This window comes from Danio rerio, chromosome 15 (assembly GCF_049306965.1).
Source record: "Danio rerio strain Tuebingen ecotype United States chromosome 15, GRCz12tu, whole genome shotgun sequence".
In the NCBI taxonomy this organism is placed as follows: domain Eukaryota; kingdom Metazoa; phylum Chordata; class Actinopteri; order Cypriniformes; family Danionidae; genus Danio; species Danio rerio.
In genome coordinates, this window is record NC_133190.1 from 40,608,753 (window position 1) to 40,630,904 (window position 22,152).

Sequence of the window (22,152 nt, forward strand, 5' to 3'; positions counted from 1 at the left end):
TTACAGTATAACATTAAAACCTTTTAGTGAAAAAGTTCTTTTACCTTTCACTTGTATAGAAACTTTATTCGCGCCATAGCTGAACTTGTCCAACTGATCAATCTCGATCCGAAACATGTATTGCCCTGTGTCACTGGCACGCAAAGAGCTGATTTTCAAAGAGCAATTGTTGTGGTGTAAATCACCAATTAGACTAGTACGACCATTAAATACACCACTGATTTTTGAAGGATTTGTATGGTACAATATTTTGGAGTCAGCATTCCCTGCGTGCCAGATTCCTGTAAAAGTGCTGTATGTCTTTCCAGTTGCTGGATAGTGGAATGTACAGGGAATCACCACACATGACCCAGACAAACCCGCCACTGTTGTTGGCACATCAGCAGTCCATTTGTCAGCTTTAGCTGATGACACTGAAAAAAGAATTAATAACAGTATTGTATTATTACTTTTTAGTGGCCCATTAAAAACTTTTATCCAAGGTTTACAAAGTTCATTTTAAGCCCACAGTGCTCCTAATTTGTGTGTGAAAAATACTCTCATATCACTGCTCTGTAGTCTTACTAATGTTTAACTGTCCGAAGAGCTACCAAAGCCATGTCATCACGTTTTAGAAGTGGCAAACCAATATTACGCTTGATTTCATTTGTATATATAGAGAAAATAGGACAGGCAATAACACAAAGCCTTGTTGAACCCTTCCATATTAATACTGTTTCATTTAAGACCATATTCTGACATGTTGAGGTCTATCTTTTAAAAAGTCCTTGATTCATAGCACAAGAGTTGTAATAATTCTCTGAAAAAGACATTTGCCAAGATGACAGTAAAAAAATTTGACTAGATATTTTTCAAGACACTTCTATTCAACTTAAAGTGACATTCAAAGACTTAACTAGGTTAATTAGTCTAAATAGGCAGGTTAGGGTAATTAGGCAAGGTATTGTATAACGATGGTTTGTTCTGTAGACTATCGAAAACAAATATAGCTTAAAGGGGCTTATAATGTTTACCTTAAATTGTTTTACTTAAAAACTGCTTTTGTACTAGCTAAAATAAGGCAAATAAGACTTTTTCCAGAAGAAAAAGTATTATCAGACATACTGTGAAAAATGTCTTGCTCTATTAAACATATATATATATATATATATATATATATATATATATATATATATATATATATATATATATATATATATATATATGTATATATATATACTCTTAATATTTATTGTAATAAATATTTAACTATTTTTGTGCATTTAATAAATGCCACCTTGATGAACAAAATAATTTTCTAACTGACCCCAAACTTTTGACTGGTAGTGTGTATATATTTGTATATATAAGTCGAAGTCAAAATTATTTTATTTTAATTGTTTTATGAATTATTAGCTGCCCTGTACACCCCCCCCCCCAATTTCTGTTTAACAGAAACAAGATTTTTTTTTTTTGATTAAAAAATGCAGGGTTTTTTTCTTGCCAAAATAAAACAAATAAGACTTTCTCCTGAAGAAAACATAATATAGGAAATATATAAGAAGGAACAATTTTATCTACTTATTTGTAAACATAATTTATTCTAGTTTTATTAACTAATTTGTAATAACTGATTTATTTTGTCTTTGCCATGATGCCAGTACATAATATTTTTACTAGATATTTTTCCAAATACTAGAATTTAGCTTAAAGTGCAATTTAAAGGCTCAAATAATTAGGTTGATGAGGCAAGTTAGTGTAATTAGGCAAGGTTTTTTTTGTAATAATAGTTTATGTAGACAATAAAAAAAAAAAAAAAAAAAAAAAAAAAATATATATATATATATATATATATATATATATATATATATATATATATATATATACTGCTTAAGGGGGCATTATATTACTTCAAACTACTAAAATGTCAATGTGAATGTGAATGACAAAATACGGGAACGCATTTACCATGAGACTCACGCAGATCAATTAATTCTCAAGGTCTCATGCCACACCTTGTTATTTTAATGCTTAATTTAATTTAAGCTTGGAAAAATCAGAAAATGCACTGGCAGTTTATTACAAGGTTTTTGTACCATAATGTACATCGCCAGCCTAGACAAAACATCACTTAAAGCTATTAAAAATATTTATAAAAGTTACTTTTTCTAACTTTTCAAAGGTTAAAGGATGATGGGAAGATGCAAGGTGCAAAAGCATAAATAAATGGTGAAAAATAAACAAAAAATCACGATTTACAAAATACAGAAAACTACATATAAATATATATATTTTAACAATTTATCTAGATTTTTATTTTTTATTTTGCATTCATTGTTGTGCCTTACTGTAGACTAATTCTTTCCCCGACACTCAAACTTCCTATATCTAAAAGTTGCTTTTCCATAAATGACTGGAAGATCACTTTAAGTCCTTTTGTCTGAGAAATGACTCAGTTGATGACTCAATTGGCTATATTTTTAATACTGCAAAGCATAAGAACTGACAAAAAAGACCAAGCAACAGTGATTTTTATTGTGTGAAATTTACTAAAACATGATGAAGCTTTGATTATTCACAACTTAAAAGCTGCTTGCATACATGAGAACCAGTTTATCTAATTTGGTTTTACTAACCTCTGAGCCAGAGACAGACTGACAATAAACAGCTCCAGTAAAGCATCCCTGCATCACAGTTCAGCATCTGGAAATGCATTTATTCATTATTTACAGTGCTGCAGAATACTACTGCAATAACTGATGATAATCAAGTATTGTTTTAGTATCCCATTTGTTTTTATTCGGTATTGTGTATGAGTATGTGTATGTGAGAAAACTGTGTAAAAAAAAAAAATCTGAAAACATTTAAATAGTCCGTGTGTAGATAAAAATGGTTATTATTGTCACTTACCTGATTTTGTGTTCTCAAACTGTTCATCTGAAGAGGTGCATTGAATATTTGAGCGCTTCCTTCCCTCCTGATTCTGTCTTAAAGACTTCACTTCCTATTTCAAATGCTTTTGAAACATGGGCTGTGCACAGGGGCCTAAAACTTACACTTCATCACTAGTTTGTATTCTTCTTACACTTTGTACTGTATTTTCGCAAGCAGGAAACCAGGCAGCCTAATCTGATTATTATGTATTAATATGTACATGTATTGTTAAAATTTAAAAGTAAGTTTACATGCATTACAGTGCTAAATGTTGAAGGTGCTGTATACAATCCTACAGTCCGTTTTTCTTTTGTCCATGTAAATGTTCCCAGATCTCCTACAAATGTCCCCAGCTGTTACACAGCACCCCAATAGCAGGGTAGTTTGTAACAATGAAATTCTTCATATTTGGCATTAATTCACATGATTTGTGATTGCTCTATTGTGTTTTATCTGTAGAAGACTAACATGACTACATTGTACCATAAATTAATACAGGGTTTCCCAAACATTTTTGCCCGCGACCACCAAAATAACAATGTCAGTGACTCCCGACCCCCATTTTTATAGGTGGTTGTGCTGTAAATATGTAAACATTGCACATTGTGACACTACAAAAATGCAAAGTCTATTAACCATATAATGTTTTTTTATAGTCATTTATTAATTTAATTACATTTTAATCTAAAAATTAAAGGCTGATTTTTATTTGTATGTTGTTGTTACTTTAATGCGATTAACTATCTTCTGTGGGTTATGAATAACATGTTGTCAATTAAATAGTTTAATAAAATTTATTTGGGTTTTGGAATTCACCAAGCGACCCCTTGTCATTGTCTCGCGACCCCCACTATGAAAACCACTGAAATAATAGATCTAGAAATAACAACCACTTAATTACTAACCCTCAAATAAAAAAGTAATTCAATCAGGATTAAAACTCCAAGTTAAAACTATTAAAATTCCCCTTCCCCTAATTAAATGCAATTAAGAGATTTCCATAACTTGCAGTGAGTCTGTTACAGCGCTGTGGAGGAATTTTGGCCCACCCATCTTTGAAGAATTTTTGTAATTCAGCCACATTTGATCGGGGCTCAAAATGAAGCATTTAAGCGTTAAAATTTAGGAGCACCAGACAAAATTTAGTCGCACCCACCAATTATGAGCACTGTTACTACAAGTTTTATAATAGCCCCTAACGGATTCATTGCATTTGAAATCAACATTCATCAAAACTAACAAGCAAACAAATTATATATGCATGCGCTTACCAGCCCTGCATGCACTGCTTCACATGAATTTAAACTTGGTTAACGATAATAACTCTCTCATAATAATGTAATAATGTTTATGATAATGTTCTTACAGGTAGTGTCTGATATTGCACAGATGCTATTGACATATAACTTATTATTTGCATACATCATCTAAATAACAATAGAGATCTTTTCATGAGCTGAGTTTAATCTCAGTGAATGCATGCTCTTTTGCGCTGACAGCATCCTGACAATTAAATAAAGGATTAAACTGAACCTCTCAGACTTAAATATTGTGTGGATGTGACAAACACTGTTACACTGGGTTTATGGTGAATGCTTTAGTCATTTTCATAGCAGACTTTAACCAAATGGAAGTCTTTCATCCACTCTTCGAAAAGTGTAAATGGTGGATTAACATTCACCACATGATCACTAATCAGAAGGGCCATTATTTGTAACTTTAGGCGGTTTCTGAAGCAAAATCTGTCACTGTTGTTTTCATCTTCAGCGCTTTACATTTTCACAGTTGTAGCTCCCTCCCTGTCATCTGAAGGCAAAAGGCGTTAACTGAGGGATTGACAGCTGATATAAACCAATCCATTCCCATTCAGTTCTAGAGCAGTGGGCCAGTCAGAAGGGCTTGAAGGCGGGGCAAGCATTGCTGACGTTGTTTACTGCAGCAAGTTGAGATGTCAACTGTTTTAAACTACTCCTGAGCGCATACTGTGTGAAGGTCTGCGTGAAATATTTAGCAGTGAAAACTGGTGACATGGCAGCAATTTTATGCACCCGCTCAAATGCTCCAAAATGTATTTTGAGGTTGCATAGACAAACATTCAGGTGCATATGCGACCAAAACTGTTGCAATTTCGAGCCCTATTTGAGGGGTTTTAAGCATGAATTGACCTTTTAACATGCCACAGCCTCTTAATTGGATTCAGCTCAGGACTTTGACTTGGCCACTCCAAAGTCTTCATTTGTTTTTCTTCCGCCATTTAAAAGTGAACTTACTGGTGTTTTTTAGATTATTGTGCTACTGCAGAACTTAAGAATGTTTCAGCTTGAGGTCAGTAACAGATGACCCAACATTCTTTTTCAAGAAAATTCGGGACACCGGGCCACCCCTCTGTGCACGGCCCTGCTGGTAATGGTAGGTGACACCTATGCATCGAACACTTGTGTGAAAGTCATCAGTCGCATACTTAGTTACTTATGTATTTGTTTCATTTATTGTAGATAAACATTACCTCAATTTGATCACAGTTGTGCATTTACTTCAAGAAAGCCATGGCCATAAACTCAACAGTCAGTCTGACACTCAAGAGAGGAGTCTTTATCAACTTTTAGTTTTCATACAATTAGTTTTATTGGAAAAAAAATATTAACAATATTAAGACTTCTGACTTTAAAAGCAGATAGACTTTTCAGTGCATTTGCAATAAATTAAGTAATTTTTTTTGTAAGTTTCTTTTTTTTTTTGCTCAAAGCCTACTAATAAATTGAAGAAATGATTGATCATGTGAATGTTAGTTAGATTACACATTAGTTAAGATAATCATGTGGTAGTTTTGCTATTTTAGTTCAAAGACCTTCCAAAGAGAATTACATTTTAATACTGTAATACTATTTTTTGCATTGATACCATACATACATTATGTATGTATAAATAGTTGAAGTCAGAATTATTAGCCCCCTTTGAATTATTATTATTTTTAAAAAATATTTTCTAAATGATGTTTAGCAGAGCAAGGAAATTTTCACAGTATGTCTAGTAATGTTTTTTTTTTTCTTCTGGAGAAAGTCTGATTTGTTTTATTTCATCTAGACTAAAAGCAGTTTTTAATTTAAAAAAAATGGTCAAAATCATTTTATCGTTTTATGGTCAAAATCATTAGCCTGTTTAAGCTCTATATTTTTTTGATAGTCTACAGAACAAACCGTCATTATACAATAACTTGCCTAATTACCCTAACACGCTAGTTACTGTAACTTAATTAATCTGGTTAAGCCTTTAAATGTCACTTTAAGCTGTATAGAAGTGTCTTGAAAAATATCCAGTCAAAAATTATTTATATTTATATAAAAATTAGTTATTAGAGATGAGTTATTAAAGCTGTTATGATTAGAAATGTGTTCAAAGAATCTTCTCTCCGTTAAACAGAAATTGGAAGAAAAATAGGGCTAATAATTCAGGCGTTTATATATTTATATACACTTGACATTTGTTAGATTTCATTTGTTAACATGAGATAACTATTAGTCAACATGAATGAACAATATTTGTACATTTATTGCTTTGCCTAAATCAAGTTATATTTAGTTACTGCACTGTGAATTTACGAAAAAGAAGATATAGTTTTAGCTAACATTAACAAGAGATAATAAATAGTGTAAAATACACTCTATTGCTCATAGTTGGTCTTGCATTACAATATTTAAATGTAAAAGCATAACTCGTGATTTTTTATGATAAAACATATAAATCTGATATTTTAACAAAGTTTGAAGATCAAAGACTTTCCAAGCAGTACAGATTTTGGCTTTAAGACATTTTTGGCTTGAACATTTTCAGAGCATAGTCATATGAACAATTGTGATCTTTTTGTGATAAGAGGATGATGCTGAGTGTGTCCTCTTCATGTGTTGGCATAAATTGTTTCATCTTCCAAGGTGTTGTCAGATGATGGAGGGTTGTCTTCACACTAAAAGAGGCAAACATTACAGACATCAAAACAAACATGGAGTCAGTTCATTAAATAATCTTCTTCACTGTTATGAAAGTTAATGATTTTTTTTTCTTTCACTTTATACAAAGTTGTACTTACCCCCCAGTTACTGTAAACATTGTCTGGGCTGTTTGTATAAACATCTTCATCACAACATTTCTCTTCTTTACTGCTTTGCATAAAATGTCAGATAAAAATAATTTGTAAGGATTTTAATATACTGTATTGTTAGGTAACAATCATTATTCACTACTGAATCATTAAGGATGTATGCATTAAGACTGCACAAAGACAGTAAAAAGAATTGAATACAGTTTAAAGATCTTTTATTTTCAATGTTTTATTCCTGTGACAAAAAGCTGAGCCTTTAGTATTACATCTTCAATGTTACATGATGCTTCTTTCTAACATTGTTTAATGTTAAAGAAAGCACTTCATATTATTAATATAATTAGTATTATATTAAATTATTATTATTAGTATTATTTTAAGATTTTTTAGATAAATAGAAAGTACTAGAGAATACAGTTAATTTGAAATAGAAATGGTTTGTAACAATTTAAATGTATTTATAAATTTCTTACTCAAAGTTTTGAGAATGTGTCACAGTTTCCAAAAATGTTTTTAGTAGCAACACATTTCAAATTTCAATGTTAATAATGATAAAAATGCTCTCGGGTAGATAAATCAAAAACAGATTTTGTGATCTGAAATTTGATCTACCATGTTAAAGATTTTCACAGAAAATTAGAGTAATGATGATGGAAATTCAGCTTTGGATCACAGGAAGAAATTACATTTTAAGATAAATTTAAGTAGAAAACGTTTTTTTTTTTTTTTTAGGAAAACAAATGTGACCAAAATATACAAATACTTTTTAGAGGTTTCAACATCAAACTTGTTTGTGGTATTCATTTCACTTTCTGTATCCCTCAAATGCATTGCAGGTTGTCGTACTGCTCTCTTCCCACTGTAAGAAAAAGAGGAATGGAAGAAAGGAGGAACAAAACAGATGGAATAAGAGTGACCGATTGAAGAAAATCTGTTAATTTGTAAGGCTTAAAGAAGTGATCCTTACCAGCATCTTCTCACAGTGTACACTAAAATGCCAACTACAACTAGAACTACAACAGCTGATGCAACCGCAATATGTAGTACCATGCCTATGAAATGAGAAAACACACATTGTTTTGTTTACATAGAAATAATGTTTAAGCAAAAGACAATTATACATATACTGTATTTTAAACCTTGATAATACTTAAACATTGGGTCTAGGGCTAAGGCTTCATTAGATAGGGAGTTTAGAAATACATTGAAATGTACATGTGCACTGCATATTTCAGCATCACCACTTTTTGGGTTTCTCCCTGCACTGCATAAAACTTGACTAATAAAACACCATTGAATATTTTCTTCTACAGTGCCAAGTAAACATTTGAAACACCACTTTGAGTCTGTGAAGATCATAATAAAGCAAAATAATAGTCGCAGAAAATCTAGTAACCACATGCAGTTTTAAAAAACAAATTCACATTGATTCCAGTTTATGATTTGTGAATAGTGTGTAAAAATACTTATTTATAAAAATATAAACTAACATGCATTTTGTACAATTCCTCTTATTTTGCTGAAATGATTGATTCTGCAAGGGGTTCAAAATACTTCACTTGCCTTTGAATATGCAAGTATTTAGGTATTTAGGTAAAAAAAAATCACCAATCAATATTGGTGGCAGTGAGAAACTACCGGTTTTGAATGCTTGAAGCACGCTGGCAAATCGATTACTCTACAAATTTGTAATTTGTTTCAGAGGGAGTTTAAATCCTAACAAGAGGTTTGCATTGGCTTGTATCTGTCCCATGGTGTTGTAAAAAGCCTGGGGGTGAAGTTTTAAGGAGCTTCCAAAGATATGTAAGTCATTGTTTTGGAACGCACTCACAGATAACCGTTCGACTAACATATTGATACAAACACCCAAAAGCTTTCATTTTGAATTTAATGGGACGTCAACACCTAAAGAGGGTTTGCATTGATTCATAGTGTTGTAAAATCAAAGATATGAAGTTTCACCATTTTGAGGAGCTTTTAGAGTTATGGAAGAGCTTCCCACGCTGTTACTGGCGAAACACTGAACAGTATCAGGGAAACCCAGCCAAACTTCCAGAGTGAAGAAGCTGACAGACTGTTTTATTTCCGTTCTGGAGCTGAGGAAGGTTTTCGATGAATCTGGACTGAACCACTTGACTTCACTGGGAGGGTTGGAGTCCACAATACAGACACAGACTGTAGAGCTCGCAGACTGGCAAGATGATTCATTTTTAATATCAGGAGGATCTGGATAGATAGATAGATAGATAGATAGATAGATAGATAGATAGATAGATAGATAGATAGATAGATAGATAGATAGATAGATAGATAGATAGATAGATAGATAGATAGATAGATAGATAGATAGATAGATAGATAGATAGATAGATAGATAGATAGATAGATAGATAGATAGATAGATAGATAGATAGATAGATAGATAGATAGATAGATAGGCAAGGCAGGCAGGCAGGCAGATATCATAAATCATAACATTTCCATGATCTTTCACTAGTGTTTTAAACTTTGTTGGATGGATCCATTTTATACATACTTACATAATATATTGAGTTTCTTTGGATCAGAGCTGTTTCTTCCCTCTGTGTTAATGGCTGTACAGGAAATGGCATCAGTATGCCGAGATACATTCATCAGTTGATAAGAGGATCCTTTTGCTGACAATGACTTGTTTAAGCTGAACCACTCATAGCTGGTTGCAGGAGGGTTGCTGTCGCTGGAGCAGTTCAGTGTTAAAGACTCATTCTCCTTCACTGGGGGTCCAGTGACTACTTTTACATTACATGGAGGATCTAAATGAGACAATTTTTACGTCAACAGTGCTCTTATGATATAATAAAAATTGTATTCTCTGTATAAAAAAAAAGTTCTCTGTCAGGCCAACAACCATACCTATACATGAAAAGTGTTTGCCATTTATAAATCACACTCTTGGGATTTTGAGTTTCATTCTTCACTGCTTAGATATTTCTCTGTATTATGGTTTATTTGCAGATTGTACCCCCAAATAATACTTTTTTTTGTAAACTGTATTATACAAGCATTATACAAATGTAAAATTTCTGCTTTTTTTTCTTCTTTTAAACCCTTTGTAAACATTTAACCCCAATCCCCCCAACCCAGCCACCCATACCAAAATAATCCATTGAGGTACCAATATGGTCTCTTCTGGTACAGATATGTGCCTTTTGAGAAGGTACTGCCCCAGTGACAGCTCCTCTACCTTTATTTCGGAGAGCGTATAGTTATTTTTTTTAATTTAAGGTTTAATTATCATCCTTTACAATAGCATTGCTTTAATAGGAGATTACCTTCTCATTTATGTACATTGCAATGGTGATCTGGGACCTTTAGTCAGGACATACTACTGTCCATAGCTCTAGAGAGATGACAATAATTATTTTTAAAATGTCAATTTTGTTTAAAGAAATGTTTTGTTGACTAAAAAGTGTATGCATAGTCAAATGTATTCATGTAAATATATATTTTCCTTACAACAAAATTGTGGCTAGTGAAAATGGCGAGTGGCTAGTAATGTTGAAAAAGTTAATGTGAAGCCCTGGTTCTGATACATTATGCAATAATGAGAAGGTTAATAAAATAAGTCACAGATACCTTTTTTTTAATTTCAGAACAAAAAACTGCTTTCATAACATAATATTAACCATAATATGCTGTACTTACACAGAACATTAATTTGATGTGGATCAGAGCTGTTTCTTCCCTCTGTGTTAATGGCTGTACAGGAAATGGCTTCAGTATGCCGAGAGACTTTCACCAGTTGATAAGAGGATCCCTTTGCTGACAATGTCTTGTTTAAGCTGAACCACTCATAGCTGTTTGCAGGAGGGTTGCTGTTACTGGAGCAGGTCAGTGTTATGGACTCATTCTCCTTCACTGGGGGGCCAGTGACTACTTTTACATTACATGGAGGATCTAAATGAGATAAATGTTATTATTTCAGTAAAATGAAACTGATTAATACATTTATTATAGACTTATTTGTTCTAACTTTAGACTTACATTTAACTTTGAGTGTTTTGTAGCCTGTCACTGTTTTCCCTTTAAAGTCTGCAGTGCAGTTGAGACGTGTGTTATGGTCTTCTCTTGAAGGAGTGAAGGTCAGGTTGTAGGATGTAAATTTCCATTGGCCGTGATCTTGTGGCGGTGAAGGACCGGAGGGTGAGCCTTGGTGGCTCCAGGTGACCTGAGGCAGATCTGATGGACAGGAATGAGACACGGCACAGGTAGCGCTCACCTGTTTCCCTGATGTCAGTTCCTCTTCCACAGATACGCTAGGCTGTTCCGGCATTTCTAGTGAAGACAGGTTTTTGACACAATACTGTTTTCCTAACATTCGTATACAACTTTATTTCAAAACTACAGGGATAGTTCACCCAAAAACTTAAAACTCGATCATCATTTGCTCACCTTTTACTTTTTTTTATTGAACACAAAAGACTTTTGAGATAAAGCTGGAAATCGTAAACTACTGACTTCTATAGTTTGTTTTTCCTACTATTGAGTTACTGTGTTTTCAGCTTTCTTTTGTGTTCAACAGAATAAAGAAACTCATCAGTTTTGAATCCAGGTGAGTAAATAGAGTGTAAGTAAGTGAGTAAGTAGAGTGTTTTTTTGGAGGGAACTATCTCTTTAATGGGGATGGACTCAAAGGTTGTAAAGTGTTTTTTTTTTTTTTTTTTTTCAGCGATGCTGTAGAAGAACCCTTTTTTTGTTCAACAAAGAGTCTTTTAGTAATTTAATAACATTCTAGTTCTTAGTATGAAGAACAGTTTTGTGTTCTAAAGAACCATTTTTTTACTTTAAAGACTTTTGTAGAATGGAAAGATTTCATGAATGTGTAACGGTCCCTAAAGCCGCCTTTCCACTGCACACAACAGGCGACAGATCGGAAGTCATGTGTTTCCAATGGAGAGTAGTCCGGACGCTGTGTAAAGTTCCGATCATCTCTGTATGTGGAAATTTCGGATTGATTTGAGCTGCGGATACATTAAAGTATTTGAACTCCTGCGACTAGACTGTATGTGATCGGCCGTCCGGATGTAATGTACTCCAGAGTTGTCTAAGCAGGTCTGTGTGCACAAGATGAGATTTTTATTATTTTTTTTAATACTTTCGGAATCAGAAAAAAAGTCTATATCAAAAAATCTCTCTATTCATAAATGAGTAATAAAAAATATTATTATTTTTAATCTTGTCTCCACATTTCCTCCAAAATTATTAGCGGTCTTTAAGTTTCTAGTATTCATTCATTTTACCATGGTGAACGCACAAAGAATAAAAGCCCTTGCTTTTGCACTCCTTTATTTCGGACACCACTGCGAGAATCAGGTGCACGACAAAACTAAATATTCTGTGCGACTGCCACAGGGGGGCGTATTTTGACAGTCGTGTCCACATGTCATGTGCAGTGGAAAGGCGGCTTTAGAGAAACGAATGGTCGTAGTCATATAAACATTTGGATAACACTAAAGGACAATTCCAATTTATTTAAAGATCTTGAAAAAAAAATGTTCTTTACTGGCATTCATGGCAAGAATATTCATTCATTCATTTTTCTTCGGCTTAGATCCTTTATTAATCAGGGTGTAATAATCCACCAACTTATCCAGCATATGTTTTACCAAAATCCCTTTAAGGCAAGTCATTTCACTCAGCGGCATCTTTGAAATGCCTCTCGGGCAGTATGCTCTGGTATTCTGTCTGAATTATTTGCCAAGCTTACGGTTACATTACATATTTGGAATCACCAATAGAATTAAACAACAACTGTCTCATAGGTTTAATTTCTAAACGTCCGAATCAAACCAAGTCGACATCTATTCAGGTTGCCCGAGAAAATGTGCATGCGCACTCGAAAGGAACGAGATCATGACACCAACCCCAGATATGGTCGTTCTACACATTATTATCCTCTGGATAATGCTTCTTCTGATCGCGCTGGTCTTCTGAAGTAATCCACAATTTGGTCTTGTTGGCAAATGATAAATGATAGCGACTCTTTATTTACAAGTTTTTGGGAGTTTGAGTAGTTGCAGTTATGTGATGTGCAGTTATGTGACGGACTGTATCTCTTGTTTGTTTCATAGAGATTACATAAACAGAAAACTTTTTGGAGAACCTATCCAACCTTTTTTGGATATATTTCTGTCTGTGAAGCAAGTATTCGCTAAGAATCCAGTGTGTTCGTTCACCTCAAAAAACTGTGATAAAAGTACACGCCTGGTCAGAGCCTCTCCCCAAAATAAAACGTCAGTCTATAGCGATCGATGACTGGCTCCTGTACTAGTTGACATTACTATATACTATATTGACCTTTTCCCCATTCAAAACTACGAGTGACACATCTTGTGAATTCTAAAGTTTTTATGGTTTTAAGCAGCGGATGCCCTTCCAGCCACAACCCAGCACTGGGAAACACCCATAAACTTTTGCATTCACACTCATACACTTCGTACAATTTAGCAAATTTAGTTCACCTATAGCGCATGTCTTTGGAATGTGGGGGAAACCGGTGCACCCGGAGGAAACCCAAGCCAACATGGGGAGAACATGCAAACTTTACACAGGAATGCCAAGTGACCCAGCTAGGGTTCGAACCTGTGACCTTCTTGCTGTGAGGCGACAGTGCTAACCACTTAGTCATTGTGTCACCATGGTTAGAATGTTTAACTTGAATTCTTCCATTGCACAAAAGGGCCATACAGTAGGGAGAAAGTTCTTTAAACTAATATGTTCCTCACAGTATGTTATCAAGAATATACATAGAATTAAATAATCTCTTTTGAAGATAGGGATAACATTTACAATTTTTTTTTTTATTGAGCAAAATGTTCTTACCTTTCACTTGTAAAGAAACTTTATTATCATAACTGTACTTGTCCAAATTTTCAATCTCAATCCGGAACATGAGCTCCACATTGTCTGTTTGTCTCAGAGAGCTGATTTTTAAAGAACAGTTCTTTTGGCGGAAATCACCGATAAGGCTGGCACGATTTTTAAATTCGTCACTGATTTCTGAGAAATCTTGATGGTATACTTTTGACTGGTCGTATACTTTGTACCAGATTCCTTTAAAATTGGTGTATGTTTTTCCAGCTGCTGGATAGTTGAACGTACAAGGAATCACCACACATGAGCCAGACAAACCCACCACTGATGATGGCAGATTAGCAGTCCATGTACCAGCTTTAGTAGGGGTCACTGAAAAAAAAAGGGATTCTATTATTGCTAGTAGTGGCTTGTTAAAAAAGTTATCCAATGTTCATTTAAGCCTGGGATGCACTTATTTTGTCATCAGTTTAAGAATCTGCCAAGAAAGCAAAGCATAAAGATAACATTTCATAATTTATTTTTTATGTTTTTGGATGTTATAAACTTTTGAGCTAAAGTCATGTTATTGATGATAATACATTGATAATAAGTCACTGAAAGTAGCACCAACTTGCACTAAATACTAGGCTTATGCTAGTGTTGTTGAATAAAATCAGCAAACAATATAAAAGAAACAAGACAACAAGATGATGCGGTGCCAGAAAGTTGTATTATTGTCGGCTTAGTGAAGTAATGGCTAGTTTTTGAAGTATCTTAGGGCCTACTTACACTATGCCATCCGTACCGTGACCAGGCCTGTTTTCCGGATCGTTTGAGAAGTGTGAGTGCGCTGAATCGGGCTCAAGCACGGTTCACTTGGCCGGCCCTGACCCGGTTGGAGGAGGTGTGCCTGAGCGCGGTTCACTTGGGCTTTACGCGCCAAAGCCCGAAACTGAAAGCGAGACGTGACTTTTAAGGGACTGTTTCATATGGATTTATTAATCAATCTTACTGTTCAGTGAACGCAAACTGCCGTCGTTTATTAAAGACGCAAACTTCTCACTTCACGACAGCTGCGTGCCTTCAGCAAACCTCCTCATTTCTGCAGCACGAGAGCTTTATGATTGTTTATGAGCGCCAAAAGTGGCGGATCTGTATGGTACAATATCTGACTGCGTGTCCCCGCATCCCTAAGGACTGTTTGGCGAAATATTTGACGGCATATTAAACGACAAATGATATAACTAGAGAAATCTTCACTGAGCTGCTGAGTGAGAGCGCTTCTCACTGAACAGCCCAGCAGCGATGACGTAAGCATGCTGAAGCCCGTTTGTGGTGTAAGTGCGGGCCGTCGGGGGAGACGGGAGGGGGGACAAGCGTGCTTTGGCCCGGTTTGAGGCAACTGTACCTAGTGTGAGTACAGCCTTATAAGGGTGCCTGATAACAATACAGTGTCTGGGCCTCAATGTGCATACTGTTCACCCTAAGTTATTGAATATTACGAATGTTACTGTATATACCATTTAGATCAGAAAGGTGAATATGCATAACAACAGCGCATGCGACATCTAATGTAAATATCTATGATAAAAGGGCATGAGGCCAACTTGAATCAAATAAACTTAGCAATGGAATAATTTGTACATTTAAAAGCACCATATAGTAAATTAACTGGTATTCTGTAGTCATCAGTCAAAATTAAATGAAAGTCAATGAAGTCATATAAAATTTATCAGAATTTTAAGCAATTCCCCAATGTATTCTTTGTTTAAAAGGTGTATTTACAGAGTTTTCTTACTCCAGGCTTCTTTTTTTTATTTTTATCCCTGTCATAATAGTTTCATGTTATTCAAACACTCCTTTTTCTTCCAGAACAAAGTTTCTGACATGACTTGTACCAGCATTTTCTCTGATGAGGTTTGAAGTTGTCATGCTAATTGTGTCATTAAATTTAGCTTTCCAGTTGGTCTGAGAGTTACCATAATTGTCACACTGAATAAAAGTCTTCAGACTCTTATTAGAGGTTGAATTTGATCACAAGGCCTTTAAATGGCTCTCTGTGAACATGTATAAACAGCTATCACATACCCCAGATTTTAGCCTAGTGGCAAGTTCAGACTACATGATTTTAGCCCCGATGTTGACTCGCCAACAGGTTTTGAGAAATCACAGAAAAATGGCTGAATTCACAAGCAAATCGGTGCTCGTTCATGTGACTAACAATCACACAGTGTGAACTATCAAAGATGCGATCTGAGAGAGTCGCAGACACCTGTCTGATATTTGGCATGCTAAATATCTAGAGCTGTCGGCGATTCAAAATCATGCTGTGTGAAATGTGTTCTGATTAAAAAATAACATCAGCGATTAGCTACAGCCAATGAGCGAGCAGCATCCACTAGCATGGGTATCTGCAGGCCAGCGGGAGGTTGGGAAGTAGTTAAAAGGGCTTTTTAGGTCTATTTGGGCCCATCCCAGCAGGCACACAACATCAAGATGTTAATATAGGTTAGATTTAGGTCATGACATCTGGTGATTCAAATTCAATGTCTAACCATCGTCTAAGGACAACGATATTTTGATGTCCAATAAGGACGTCAAATTACGTTGATATTTGGTTGATTTTGGGTTGTGTTGGAAAGTGACCGAACTTCAACGTCTGATAGATGTCATAGTGGTAACATTTACACAACGTCAAGGTGTATCATGATTAGACGTTGATATTTGGCTAATTTTAGGTTGGACATTGGACATTGATGTCAGCCTGATTTTCATTTCCAAACAAAATCTAATGTCCCCACGGCATTGGGGTACACCGTTAATATGACGTCATGTTGACGTCTTGTGGCCTGCAGGGTTGAAATGAAGGAAGACTGAGACAAAGTTGGCAGCGATTCTTCCTATTGATAGTCATGCAGTGTGAAAACATCTGTGACATGACTATTTTGAAAATCATCTACAGTAGAATGTTGAAGGATTTTTAAAATTTGTCTTGTGACTTTGTCACTAAATCGTTGTCATAACTGCAAAGTGTTAGCCTGGCTTTAGCATCCTCTCCATACAATTACAGATAATCAAGATGCCATAAGTCTTAAATTCTTCATCTGCTTATCATGATGTTACAGAGTACAGAATAACAGTCATGTTCTTCCATAATTTAGAAACATACACATCTGTTGAAGGACAGCTGGATAGACTGAGCTGCATCCCATCTAATTGGCCCAAACATTCTTTTGATATGCAGATATCAAGATATCATGGAGCTTTCTTTTATTGGCTGTAATTTAGAAATAATGGAAACAAAAAGTTGTTCCTAAATACTAATTATTGTGCTATGATCAGCCTGGTCCCAAACTTCCAATCTATTAGTTATATGTAACCTGTCATAAAAATATTTAATCTGAACTTATCCCATTATCATATTAAAGTTCTGCCATGCTGCCTTTGCGCCTCCTCTAATAAACCTCTCGTCTAAATTATCAGTGGTTTCTCTTAGTTCAACTTTACTTTTAGTACATTAACACACTTTTATCACCCTATATACTGTAAATATACCTCAAATCATTATGCAATTCTAAGTGTGCCTCACACAGGTGAGTGGGCTTGACAAACCACCTGTAGAAAACACACACTTTCATTAATCTTACACTTTAACCAACACTTTTACCAGTTTGCACTTTTGCACCAGTCACTTTCTTACAATCACTCCATATCTCTATAAAAAACATTGTGCATTTCTGAAGTGTCCCTCACACAGGTGAGTGGGCTTGACAAACCACCTGTAGACACATTCTTTTCTCTATAAGCACCGGCCACTTTACTTGAAATTCCAATTTACAAGGACTCAATAAGAAAAACAATGCTTACTTGTAAGTGTACAACAAACCATGTTGCACAACTTGTTTTCTTCAACCTTAAATACCTTTTTTTTACACAATATTGTTCTGTCTGTCTTATGTTATGTGTGTAGTTTAAGTATGTATAGTGTAGTTGGTAGTTAAGGTTGAAGAAAACAAGTTAATGTAATAATCAATGGGACATTATCATTGTTATACAATTATAGTTATGGATCATGCAGTATATCTTAATGTTTTTGTTTTTTTTCAACCAATTGTCATCCAAACCTCACACTATACTATAACCCTACACATTTCAACATAACAGAAACCTCTGTAAGAGCTTAAAGTCTGATTTACTTGCTTGGTTTGACATTATCTGCTCAAAAATTTGTAGTAGTAGTAGTAGTAGTAGTAGTATATGAGCAAATTGAATCGTTAATCATGTCCAAACAGCCCTTGGTGCTCTTAAACAACGTATTGCAGTGAGTTTGCACAGAATAATAGTCCCTGAATATAATTGTTCCTAAAATTTAGTTTAAATCTGATTTAACATTTTCTTTTTGTATTTTTCTACATTTATTGTCTCAAGAGCCACAAGAAAGAAAGGGATTTAAAGACAAAAATTTTTACTTGTAAATTCTAGTGCTTAACCTTTTTTTTTTTAACCAGAATAATAAGCTACAGCGTTGTGATAAACAGTTTAATTTTACACCTTTGAAAATCAGCTGTCACTTTATTCACTGTGAAGTCCTGACTAGGCGCTAGGTCTAGTGTGATTACACATTTCTTGTGACAGCTCTGGTTCTAGTGCAACTTTTTTGGGGCCTAACAAAGTTTCACATTTTTATAACTTGAAATAAGCATAAAAAAATCATATATATATCACCAGCCACTTTATTAGGATCAACTGCTTGTTAACGCAAATGTATTCTGTTACTCAATGTATTTAGGCAGACGGGCCGGGCTGAGTATTTTAGAAACTGCTCATCTACTGGGATTTTCATGCACAACCATCTCTAGGGTTTACAGAGAATGGTCTGAAAAAGAGAAAATATCAAGTAACCTGCAATTCTGTGGGCGCACATGCCTTATTGATGCTAGACGTCAGAGGAGAATGGCCAAACTGGTTTGAGCTAATAGAAAGGCAACAGTAACTCATATAACCACTCCTTACAACCGAGGTATGCAGAGGAGCATCTCTGAACACACAACATGTTCAATTTGAGGCAGATGGACTGAAGCAGCAAAAGACCACACCGGCTGCCACTCCTGTCAGCTAAAAACAGGAAACTAAGGCTACATATGCACAGGCTCACCAAAATTGGACATTCGAGTGATAGGGTCAGAATTTGGCATCAACAACATTAAAGCAGGGATCCATCCTGCCTTGTATCAATGATTCAGACTGGTGTTGTTGGTGGTGTAATGGTGTGGGGGATATTTTCTTGGTAAACTTTGGACCCATTGAGCATCATATCAACGCCACAGCCTACTTGAGTATTGTTGCTGACCACATCCATCCCTGACCACAGTGTACCCATCTTCTGATGGCTACTGCCATTAAGTTCAAATGATCTCAGACTGGTAACTGGAACATGACATTGAGTTCACAGTACTCAAATGGCCTCCACAGTCATCAGACTCCAGAATCCAATAGAGCACCTTTGGGATGTGGTGAAACGGGAGATTTGCATCATGAATTTGCAGCCAACAAATCTGCAGCAACTGCGTGATGCTATCATGTCAATATGGACCAAACTCTGAGGAATATTTACAGTGCCTTGCTGAATCTATGCTATGAAGGATTAAGGCAGTTCTGAAGGCAAAAGGGGTTCCAACCCCGTACTTGTAAGGTGTACCTAATAAAGTGGCCGTTTAGTGTATATATATATATATATATATATATATATATATATATATATATATATATATATATATATATATATATATATATATATATATATATAATGTAGATGAAGTCAAAAATTATTAGCCCCCTGTGAATTTTCTTTTTCAAATAGTGTTTGGAGAAAATCTTATTTGTTTTATTTCCGTTAAAATAAAAGCAGTTTTTAATTAGACCCCTTAAGCAATAAGCTTTGCTCGATAGTCTACAGAACAAACGACTTTTATACAATGAGTTGCCTAATTACCCTAACTTGCCTGGTTAACCTAACTAAGCCTGTAAATGGCATTTTAAGCTGAATACTAGTGTCTTTAAAAATATCTAGTAAACTATGATGTACTGTCATCATGTCAAAGATAAAAGAAATCAGTTATTAGAAATGAGTTCTATCTCACGTTCAACTGCATGTCTCACATATACTATATAACCTATGTAGCCTACTAGTGATAGCATATCATATATGAAGCAGTTCATCTTGCCTTTTTGCAGTTATTGTTGTGCATAACTGTAGTCTAATTCGAACACGCAACTTCCTATTTTTAAAAGTTTATTGTCCATATATATCTGGAAGATCACTTTTGTCTAAGAAATGACTCATTTGACTCTATTTTTAATACTGCATAAGAACAGAGGAAAGGAAATTGTTATAGAGTGAAACTCTACTTTACTTAAACATGACAAAGCCTTGATTATTTACAAGTTAAAAGCTATTACCATACATGACAACCAATTTATGTCGTTTGGTTTTACTAACCTCTGAGCCAGAGACAGACTGACAATAAACACCTCCAGTAAAGCATCTCTGCATCAAAGCTCAGCATCTGGAAATGCATTTATTCATCATTTACAGTGCTGCAGCATACTACTGCAATAACTGAATATAATCAAACATTTTTTTTTTCTAATTGATTTCATTCGGTATGTGTGAGAAAACAGTGCAAAAAAAATAAAAATGAAAGGATTTAAATAGTCAGTGAGTAGATAAAAATGGTTAATATTGTCACTTACTTATTGCTGTGTTCTCAAACTGTGCCCAAGTTCATCTGAAGAACTCTTGCGCTTTCAATATATGAGCGCTTCCTTCCCCTCTGTATCTGCCTTAAAGACTTCACTTCCTATTTCAAATGCTTCTTAAACATGGGCTGCGCACTTTGTCACTGCTTTGTTTTCTTCTCAAACTTTGTATTTTCACAAGCAGTAAAATCAGGGCTTTATTTGTGCCGGAACAAGCCGGATCTGGAGCCTCTGAAATCTGATCTGGCATTTTACCGATCCCTCTCCTCACACGCGTGACATCACCCCCTGACTGCTTTCCACTTTCTTCCGAGACTCCCCAACCCTTATCATTTTAGTATGTGACACTACCGACCCCCACCCTCCTCACCACCTGCTTTTCACTTTCGTACACTACGCTCAACCGGATCCGTTACCCCAATCTGTTCCGGGACCTCGCAATTCACAAATAAGCACTGGGTATAGTACATGCTGTAATAATGTACATGCAAGGCAGCTGAATTTGATAGCTGTAAATTATAACATTCTCATACATTGTTAGAATTAGGTGAAAATACCAGCAAATTGCAGGTACAGTAAATGTTTTGTCAACTGATTTTACTTACGTCAAGTAAAACAAGTGCTTGCATTACTTGCTTTAGCTACTTACAGTGCTACTGCTAAACGTTGAATGTGCTGTATATGCAGTAAGCTAATCATACCTTGACTATCAGGGGTTTGCCTTACTGTGCCAAATTCATATATTTAATTCAAGAGTTCCCACTTAGATATGCTTAGCATTTATAGCAGGTTTGGCATGCTGTCCTGGAAGAGAACCCTGAGCTCAGATTTTTGAGCCCAGGGCTCCTGCCCGGTCAATAAGGATATCAGGAGATCCGAGATCAGGTAGGTCTCGAGAGCTCCCCCTTTAGAAAAGGGAGGAAAAGGAGGAGATGGGGTGGAGGAGGGAGTTCTTCCAGAACGAAGATAGAGCAGTAGGGAGAAAATGATCCATTTATAGTAAACTAAAATCACTGTGAATGGATTATTACTGATTACAGATGGAGCGGCCAGTAGGGCTCAATCATATCACATGCTGCTCTCGAAATTAGTTTCATTAGAATGAAACTTCACTTATATATGTCAATATTATGCAGTAGATGCTGTTTCTTTTCCCGCATCCCTGCTGGGTGTGATAATATATTGACAATGTTGACCAATATAAGGGGGTCAAATTATTATTATTATAAATAATATTATGGTGGCGCAGTGGGTAGCGCTCTCGCCTCACAGCAAGAAGGTCGCTGGTTTAAACCTCTGCTGGGTCAGTTGGCATTTCTTTTTTTCTTTTTTTATATCATTGCAATAACAACAGGCCATTGCAACAAATAGAAATACAATACAGATAGTATGGTAACAGAAGTATAGTACAAGCAATACAAATATTACTTTTTTTGCAACGAGAGAAATGTAACCATTTCAAAATAAATATAATAAAGGTAAAGCAAAAGAAAGACAATGAGAAAGACAAAGAAACAAAAATGAATAAAAGACTGCAGATGACAAAAATA

The 22,152-nt window shown here is 35.1% G+C and overlaps 1 protein-coding gene across 6 annotated transcripts in view; it reads right to left on the bottom strand.

Moving 5' to 3' along the window:
- Positions 1 to 20,882, bottom strand: part of si:dkey-238d18.5 — a 30,769-nt gene extending 9,887 nt beyond the window's left edge. Inside the window, exons 1-11 of one of the 6 annotated variants that reach the window (XM_009291880.5) lie at positions 20,597 to 20,882; positions 20,343 to 20,409; positions 13,871 to 14,233; positions 11,033 to 11,323; positions 10,694 to 10,945; positions 9,550 to 9,801; positions 8,972 to 9,235; positions 7,977 to 8,061; positions 7,773 to 7,868; positions 6,998 to 7,067; positions 5,381 to 6,874 (exon numbers count right to left, since the gene is read on the bottom strand). In XM_009291880.5, coding sequence (XP_009290155.3) covers positions 6,809 to 6,874; positions 6,998 to 7,067; positions 7,773 to 7,868; positions 7,977 to 8,061; positions 8,972 to 9,235; positions 9,550 to 9,801; positions 10,694 to 10,945; positions 11,033 to 11,323; positions 13,871 to 14,233; positions 20,343 to 20,409 — 1,806 coding nt within the window. In that variant the 5' untranslated portion in view covers positions 20,597 to 20,882 and the 3' untranslated portion in view covers positions 5,381 to 6,808. Of the gene's footprint in view, positions 1 to 44; positions 414 to 2,615; positions 2,683 to 2,889; positions 3,044 to 5,380; positions 6,875 to 6,997; positions 7,071 to 7,772; positions 7,869 to 7,976; positions 8,062 to 8,971; positions 9,236 to 9,549; positions 9,802 to 10,693; positions 10,946 to 11,032; positions 11,324 to 13,870; positions 14,234 to 20,342; positions 20,410 to 20,596 lie in introns of those variants that run through there. The other 5 variants (XM_068213781.2, XM_073923966.1, XM_073923965.1 and 2 more) reach the window with 5 other exon arrangements.
- Between the last annotated feature and the right edge of the window lie 1,270 nt (positions 20,883 to 22,152).